Source organism: Trichogramma pretiosum, unplaced genomic scaffold (genome assembly GCF_000599845.2).
Source record: "Trichogramma pretiosum strain Unisexual culture from Peru unplaced genomic scaffold, Tpre_2.0 scaffold15, whole genome shotgun sequence".
NCBI lineage: Eukaryota > Metazoa > Arthropoda > Insecta > Hymenoptera > Trichogrammatidae > Trichogramma > Trichogramma pretiosum.
In genome coordinates, this window is record NW_019641686.1 from 2,198,017 (window position 1) to 2,206,081 (window position 8,065).

Sequence of the window (8,065 nt, forward strand, 5' to 3'; positions counted from 1 at the left end):
ATTTATACAATTAAAATGATATTTTATAAATTTCTTTAAACTACTAAACAATATATTACACCAATTATTTACAAAACCTATTCAGAGCAATTTACGCCGACTTCTTTTTACGTTTATCAGTAATGGTCTTTTCTCGTTTTTGAGATTGCTTCTCTTCGTCATTGATGCGGCGTTTCTTCCTCAAGAGCCAGATAGCTTTAGCCTTATCTTCGCGACTTTTCATCATAGCTTTGTATACTTTACGGTGTTTGTTAGGTACCAGCTTTTCCCTCAAACGGTACTCTTGACGTTCCAGACGCTTTTTCTCATAAGGGTCCTCTTTTATGACTTCTCCACTTTTGACTTTCATCTCTTTTTTCTGAAATAAAATACAGATTTAGATGCATTGCATAACAATATTTTTTTCTTTTTTTGTTTCAAATCGAATTTTCATGTCCTCTACTCATTTTAAGGAACATAAAAATACAAATTCACGACTCTACATACCTTTTTCAATCTTTCTTTCTCTTTGGGATCTGCTTCATCTTCATCTTCTTGTTCTTTTTCTATTTCTTGTTTCTCTACAGTTTTTTCTACTTCTTCCATTGTATCATTATCATCAACATCATCATCATCGTCATCTTCATCATCATCATCATCATCATCTTCATTTTCATCGTCATCATCATTTCCATTTTCTGTTTCTTTTTCATCTTTTTTTTCCTCAGTCAACAAATCTATATAATTTTCAAAAATAGTGAAAAAAAAATATGCATAAGTAATACCTGCAATATATTATCAATTATAATATGAACTTATTAGAAATATACATACCCATTAACTTTTCTTCCGGAGGCATATATTGTTCACCTTGACGTTCTTCTTTGAATGGAGAAAGATGAGGAGGTAATACAGCACCCAGCAGATATTTGTGAGTGGGTAATAATTCTCTGGCATTTATAGAATCAAACACCCATTGAGGTTGAACATAATACCTTGAAATATATTTTTTGTCTACACTGGGTCTATCTACAATTTGATGAGTAATGGATTCATCATCTTCTCCAAAAGTTGCTCCAACAAATGATAGTTTGTCCCAAGAAACTTCGGCCCCAAAGCAACGCAAAACAAAAACAAGAGGTTCTCTGGGAACCTCTCTGTTTAAAAATACTTTCAATCCTTTGAAAAGGTTTTTCAATTTTGACACCTCTTCAATTTTTTCTCTCATGATCTCATCAGATCCAAATGAATCTAATTCAAGCTCTTCTTCTTCTACTTCATTTTGTAGAGATTTTATAAGGGGAACATTAAGAGCACTGACACGTTCAGAAACAAACGCTTGTTCATCCACCAGGGATTTTTCAGTAATACCTAGATAAATAAAAGCAAATAAGAGGTTCTGCAGACATTTTCTATTTCATATAATAATTTCAAGTTACTCACTTGCGTTGTTGAATTTTGGTGGATACACCAAGTTTAAAGAGTGAAAAAGTCGGAAATTTACAAATCCCAACATTATAATATAGAATTCCACAAAAGTTGACATCAATTTAAAATCAACTTCATTTTTTTTCTGAGGTTCAAATCCAAAGTGATGTGGTACAATCCAAGTAATTGTTTGCCCTTTAATTTCTGCTTGGAAATAGTAACCTTTAATTGATACAAAAACCTTTCGCAATGCTTTAGATGCTATGACAGCATGCATGAATTCTACAGTTAATCGGCGACACAAAACACTCTGATCCCTAGGAATATGCTCCATTGATGGAAAAGTACTAAATAAGAAGCATAGGGACAAACAATCATCCAAATCTTTCAAAGCATCTATGAAAGTTGGATAACGTTCTTTTACTATATGATCAAGTTTGATTGTTGGATGATTTTTCAACATTCTCTTCATAGTCTTAAAATCTCTCATGGATTTTGCCTTTGTCACTTTTCTTGCAAAGACCTAAAATTTATTCATCATGAGTTAAATAAGTAATTAACAATTTATCGTTGAACACAAGATTGAAATTAATGGTTTACCTTGTAATCCCGCAACTTCCATATTATGGGTTCGTGCAATAAAAATTGTATATCTTTTTTGGCATACAAAAGTTTAATACGTGTGTCTCCTTTTTGAGCTCTCTTTCTGTTGCGAGGTTCCCTAGGGTAAATTCCTTTTAAAATGCATAGTCTCTTAAATTCATTAAGAGAAAGCTGTAGCTTTTTTAAAGCTTGCTTCCTAGTCATAAACTGTGTTGCCTCTCCTGCTTCATACTAAAAAAATATTCATATATTAAAATAAAATATAAATAAAAGGTAGAATTGCGGGTTGAACACAAAATATTGCATGCGCCATTATAAAAAGTATCAAACAAATACGAGTATAAATTACCTTTTTTTTGCCAATGACAACCATCTTGAAGAAAACGTTGATTAAACTGTTGAATAAACAAAACCAACGTCAATATTTTCTTCGGTTATCGCCGGTAACTAAGTAAATGTTCACCTACGATAAAGGTTAATTGACTATATGCACGAGGTTGCTGAATGCTGCCAGTGCTAGCCTCTGTCTCTGTTTTATATTTTTTATTGACAGAGTTGAAGAGTTCTTCACTATACCAGAGTCCAGAACACAAAAGCGTATGGCAGCAGTCACAAATTTGGTCTTCGTGACAGCAAAAAGATAATTTTAAAGTAGTTGAAATGTGCTGTTTAAAAACCAATCTGATTTATTAATTTTTGTATTTTGCCTTTTACCTAACATTATACACTTCTCGAATCTCTATATCATTCTGGTAAGAATAAATATTTATTATAAAAAAGCCGTAAATTTAAAAACAAACTAGTAACGTAAAGTGACGAGCACAAAAGGAGTCGCATCGGCGTGAGTCGTAGACGTGTGGGGGGAAAAACTCACATCAAGGCAGACGCTGTAGAAGCCGTTTCAGTGTGACAGATCGCCCGGTGAATCGGTGATCCAAAACATAAAAGCTTAACAGCAGCAGAAAAAGCACGCAGACACCGTTGAAGCACGTTGCTAGTTTCGATTCGGCGTTGTCATTTTTTGTTGTTAATTAAATGCCATTTACTTTGGGGAATCCGTAACATATAATAACAACACCTATAAGGTTACATTTTATTTGTACCTCAATGAGCGTGTATAACAGATTGTTTATTGAATAATATTGAATAACTAAATCAAATTACTGCAGAAAGATATAACACTAGTGTTTTTGAGTGATACAAAATGGCATCTGCCCCAGTCAAGAGGTATAGAAGAGAAGTAGAAGAAAAAGAAGGGTCAGAATCGGACGATGAATATGTCCCTTATGTACCAGTAAAAAAAAGAAAAGAACTGCAGCTTATGAAATTAGGAAGGCTTAGCCAACTGAAAGAAGAATCGCACGGAACTGGGAAGAGCAGTAGTGAAAACGAAAAAGACGACGAAGATGAAAATTTATGGGGGAGAAAGTCCAATATATCGTTATTAGATCAACATACAGAACTCAAAAAAATGGCCGAAGGTAGGTCAATAAAAATTAATTTTTACTTTTTTTTTTGCTGTCTCGGCTGAAAAATTATTTTAAAGCCTGCGAATAAGACATGGTAATTTTCTGCTTAAGTGGTTTATGAAAAAAAATTGCATTTCAAAGAGTCAAACAAAGTAGGATATAGTTCATTTTTTTAAAATTGAAATTTAAAATTTTCAGCCAAAAAAGAAAGTGCTATGGAAAAAAGATTGAAAGAAGAAGAAAAAATTTTGGAGAGTGTAGCAGAAAACAAAGCTTTGATGGGAGTTGCTGAATTAGCTAAGGGAATAGAATATACAGATCCAATAAAAACAAGTTGGAAACCACCTAGATGCATTTTGAATCTTTCAGAAGAAAGACATGATAGAATTCGAAAAAAATTTGGTATCGCTGTTGAAGGTGAAGATGTTCCAGTGCCACTACGAACCTTTAAGGAAATGAAATTCCACAAAGGAATTTTAATGGGTTTAAAGGAAAAGGCTATAAAATTGCCCACACCAATCCAGATTCAAGGAATCCCGGCTGTGTAAGTAATTCTATAATTCAATTAAGATTGTATAACTGGTTTGATTTTATTTCTCCTTTGTATATTACTGATAATTTTAGGCTTTCAGGCAGAGATATCATAGGCATTGCTTTCACTGGCAGTGGTAAAACTCTTGTTTTTGTTTTACCTATTATTCAGTTTTCTCTTGAGCAAGAAATTGGTTTTCCTTTTATTAGAGGCGAGGGACCATATGGTTTAATTATTTGTCCATCAAGAGAATTGGCAAAACAAACTCATGATACTATCAAACACTATACAAAACATTTAAGGAAAGTTGGTTGCCCAGAAATAAGATCATGTCTAGCAATTGGTGGAGTACCAGTATCAGAATCTTTGGAAACAATTAAGAGAGGTGTACACATTATGGTGGCTACAACGGGTCGCCTTATGGATATGCTAGAGAAAAAACAGGTGACATTGGATGTTTGTAGATACTTGTGCATGGATGAAGCTGATAGAATGATCGATATGGGTTTTGAAGAAGATGTCCGTACAATATTTTCCTTTTTTAAGGGCCAGAGGCAAACCTTACTATTTTCAGCCACCATGCCAAAGAAAATACAAAATTTTGCCAGATCTGCCCTTGTAAAGCCAGTGACCATAAATGTTGGTCGAGCTGGAGCAGCATCTATGAATGTTATTCAAGAAGTTGAATATGTTAAGGAAGAAGCAAAAATCGTGTATTTGTTGGAGTGTTTAAAGAAAACACCACCACAAGTTCTTATATTTGCTGAAAAGAAACGAGACGTTGATGCTATTCATGAATATCTCTTGCTCAAAGGAGTTGAAGCTGTTGCTATTCACGGTGGAAAAGGTAACTTTTAAAAATAATTTTATAGTTAAAAATAGATTTCATTTTTGGAATATAACTAAATAATTTATTAAAATAATTTACAGATCAAGAGGAAAGATCTAGATCAGTAGAAGCCTTTCGAGCTCGAAAAAAAGATGTTTTGGTAGCTACTGATGTAGCTTCAAAAGGTCTCGATTTTGCCAATATACAACATGTTATCAATTACGACATGCCAGACGATGTTGAAAATTATGGTATACATCATATTTATATTTTATCCTAACATACTCAAAGTTTTCTTTTAAACTATAATACAATTTTCTTATAATTAGTTACAAAGTTCTTATAATTTTTTTTCTAGTTCATAGAATCGGCAGAACAGGACGTTCGAGTCAAACTGGAATTGCTACAACATTTATCAACAAGTCTAACGATGAATCAATTCTTCTTGACTTAAAGCATTTGTTGCGCGAGGCAAAACAAAAAATTCCTCCTTTCTTACTGGAAATTTATTCGGAAAACGAGAAATATCTCAATGTTGGAGACGAACAAGGTTGCAGTTACTGCGGTGGTCTTGGTCACAGAATCACAGAATGTCCGAAATTGGAAGCAATTCAAAGCAAACAAGCTTCAAACATCGGGCGAAGAGATTATTTGGCTAATAATGCAGCAGACTATTAAGAAATTTTTTGTTTCAGAAAGTTCTAAAATAGCCAGCATGTACAAATGTATATATTAAAATAAAGAAATAGTTTTTAACTAACTATAAATATTTTTTTACTATTATTCATTGATAGCAATAAAATTAGGTATCAAAATATTTAAGATGTTTTATTCAAAATTATTTTATAGTTGAAAAGATATTTGATTCAAATTATTTTTAAATCTTATCACCAAAATCTTGTTAGATAAAATTTCTCACAAATCCATAGAAAACAACCACCGTCAAGATACAAAAAAATTTATTTCGTGATAAACACATGTATGCTTGCTAGGTGTAACATATGATTAAATTTACCCATTGACAAATAAGAACTGAGTATAGTTTCTGAACTCGTTTATATTTTAAAGACCGCGCTCCTGATTGAGTTTAAGAAAACATGCTGAGAAGATTATTACAGAAAATAATGCAATCTGAAAAGTAAAAACAGCTGCCAATTCCTTGGCCTAAAAACTATACGTCTTATTTTTAAAAGTTGAAAGCAGACTTAAAATTAAAAAAATTTTTGTAGAATTTACTGTTTTCTGCAGCATTTGTTATAATTCTGAAATGTTGATTTTGGACTGTGATGCAGCTAATTCTGACAGCCTTTTTCGTATACATTGCGTGTTGAATTATTTCTTATTTTCTTTTTCTGAAGTTATACATTTTCGCAAAATGAACCACCCTGAGGTCTTACCCACAACCGCAGACATAACATAGTCGATGTATGCTATGTCAATGTATACAGTAAAAGCGTCTGAAATTCAATTTCCAAACAAGTTTTCTAAAATTTCTACTGTAAATTTCTCTAAAAAGATCTATGTACACTTTGATTTTAATGATTTTGAGGTTCCTATAGAGCCATTTAGAAATATTCAGTAGAAGTTTCAGAAAAATTGTTTGAAAATATGAATTTTCGGCTGGGATACAAATCGTCAAGCCTACCCACTCAGTCGGTATTCAGTATCGGAATATTTTGTCCGCATTTTTCTCCAAGAATACCCCAATGAAAATATTTTATAAGTTCTCGCAGGCGAGATTTTAAAAAGATCTTGTATAAGATCTTATGCAAGAACTGACAAGGTCAGTTATAATGAGTTCGTTCTTGCACAAAATTTAATACAAGATCATTTTCAAATCTTGCCTAAAAACCTACAAAATATTTTCATTGAGGAAAAAAAGTTAAGCACGGTTAGTACTTGGATGGGTGACCGCCTGGGAACCCCGCGTGACGTAGATACTCCTTCTTTTGACCTTTTTTTTAATTTTTTTTCTATTTTTTTACATCGAAACAAACCCTCCCGATATTTCACGATATCCAGCTTTTGACAGCTTTTTCTCGTCGACTACGAGACGCGTACGACTACGCGTAACTGAAATCGATCTATACTAAAGAAATAGAAGATTATACTAGAAATATCCGTAGGAAGGCTCCTTATCTCTTACCGCAAAGTCTCGCCCCCGCCTTTTCTTGGCCTTATGGCTAACATGCGAGTTCGTGCTCATTAGACAGATAACCTGCTCATTGTTGCCTGTGTGCCGATCCTGTAATAAATTTGCTTCTTTTTTTTCATATGCTTTGATATCGGGATGAATTATGTCTATGACTAATGTCAGTACTTGGGTTACTTGGGTTACCCCGCCTCTTCTTGGCCTTATGGCTAACATGCGAGTTCGTGCTTTTTAGACAGACGAGTGCCAATAGTGTAAAGCTGAATATTGTTTTACCTGCTCATTGTTGCCTGTGTGCCGATCCTGTATTAAATTTGCTTCCTTTTTTTCATATGCTTTGATATCGGGATAAATTATGTCTATGACTAATGTCAGTACTTGGGTTACTTGGGTTACCCCGCCTCTTCTTGGCCTTATGGCTAACATGCGAGTTCGTGCTTTTTAGACAGACGAGTGCCAATAGTGTAAAGCTGAATATTGTTTTACCTGCTCATTGTTGCCTGTAACATGCGAGTGTAGTGGATTCGGGTGAATGAGACGCGAGAAAAATTTCTTTTTCAAATAAACAACTTTTGACTGGCATGCCATTTCGCGATTAGCACATAATGTTTTTTCAATCGTATTCATTTTAAAAAATACAGTTAACTAGATATTTTCAATGGTCGATATTATCATCGAACACAGAAGTTCTCCTTGATCAGAATTTCCCGTTGATGCTTTACATTGACAAAAATATGTTTGAACTATTACTCGTGAGCTTTTAGCAAATCGGATCTTATCGATCGTATTACTAGCCCAAAGATTCTTACCAAAGGATTATTGTCCGAAAAGAGCTTCCAATGCGTACAAAGCCTAAGTGAGACGCGCTATTACGTGCCATGCACTAACCGCACGCCTGGCCATTTACCATCATGAATTTTTCACGCCGCGTCACATGCACCGCGAGAGACTCCGTACTTATAGCTCGTACTGCGCCTGAGAGTACTTAGGTCGAGACCGCAACATAATATCCAGATTATCGGCATTTCATCCGCGGCTCTTCGTATAATGGTCGACCGGTATATAGGTACTAG

The 8,065-nt window shown here is 34.0% G+C and overlaps 2 protein-coding genes across 4 annotated transcripts; one reads left to right on the plus strand and one right to left on the minus strand.

Moving 5' to 3' along the window:
* Window positions 1-34: 34 nt before the first annotated feature.
* LOC106650052 (pescadillo homolog) lies at window positions 35-2,603 on the minus strand. Of its 2 annotated transcripts, XM_023461251.1 has the most exons (7): window positions 2,478-2,603; window positions 2,360-2,405; window positions 2,008-2,241; window positions 1,423-1,930; window positions 814-1,350; window positions 487-716; window positions 35-358 (listed from the first exon to the last, which is right to left on the minus strand). In XM_023461251.1, the coding sequence occupies exons 2-7, from the start codon at window positions 2,381-2,383 to the stop codon at window positions 92-94; spliced, it is 1,800 nt and encodes a 599-aa protein (XP_023317019.1). In that variant the 5' UTR covers window positions 2,384-2,405; window positions 2,478-2,603; the 3' UTR covers window positions 35-91. The 2 variants fall into 2 exon arrangements, with proteins under 2 accessions (XP_023317019.1, XP_014223318.1); XM_014367832.2 differs by having other exon boundaries at window positions 36-358; window positions 2,360-2,603.
* Window positions 2,604-2,689: 86 nt separating this feature from the next.
* Window positions 2,690-5,615, plus strand: LOC106650031 (ATP-dependent RNA helicase abstrakt). 2 transcript variants are annotated; one of them, XM_014367809.2, is made up of 6 exons: window positions 2,690-3,095; window positions 3,180-3,491; window positions 3,678-4,023; window positions 4,104-4,858; window positions 4,942-5,091; window positions 5,199-5,615. In XM_014367809.2, exons 2-6 carry the CDS (start codon window positions 3,215-3,217, stop codon window positions 5,516-5,518), a joined length of 1,848 nt encoding a protein of 615 aa, XP_014223295.1. In that variant the 5' UTR covers window positions 2,690-3,095; window positions 3,180-3,214; the 3' UTR covers window positions 5,519-5,615. The 2 variants fall into 2 exon arrangements, with proteins under 2 accessions (XP_014223295.1, XP_014223294.1); XM_014367808.2 differs by having other exon boundaries at window positions 2,690-3,491.
* Window positions 5,616-8,065: the final 2,450 nt, after the last annotated feature.

Bases quoted from the DNA above. Each gene is read 5' to 3' on its own strand.
- LOC106650052 (XM_023461251.1), bottom strand. From the start codon at position 2,383: ATGGTTGTCATTGGCAAAAAAAAG. The intron at 2,242-2,359 runs GTAATTTATACT...ATATTTTTTTAG, and splicing joins TTGTCATTGGCAAAAAAAAG to TATGAAGCAGGAGAGGCAAC. The intron at 1,351-1,422 runs GTGAGTAACTTG...TTATTTATCTAG, and splicing joins ACCAAAATTCAACAACGCAA to GTATTACTGAAAAATCCCTG.
- LOC106650031 (XM_014367808.2), top strand. From the start codon at position 3,215: ATGGCATCTGCCCCAGTCAAGAGGTATAGAAGAGAAGTAGAAGAAAAA. The intron at 4,859-4,941 runs GTAACTTTTAAA...AATAATTTACAG, and splicing joins TGCTATTCACGGTGGAAAAG to ATCAAGAGGAAAGATCTAGA. The intron at 5,092-5,198 runs GTATACATCATA...TTTTTTTTCTAG, and splicing joins AGACGATGTTGAAAATTATG to TTCATAGAATCGGCAGAACA.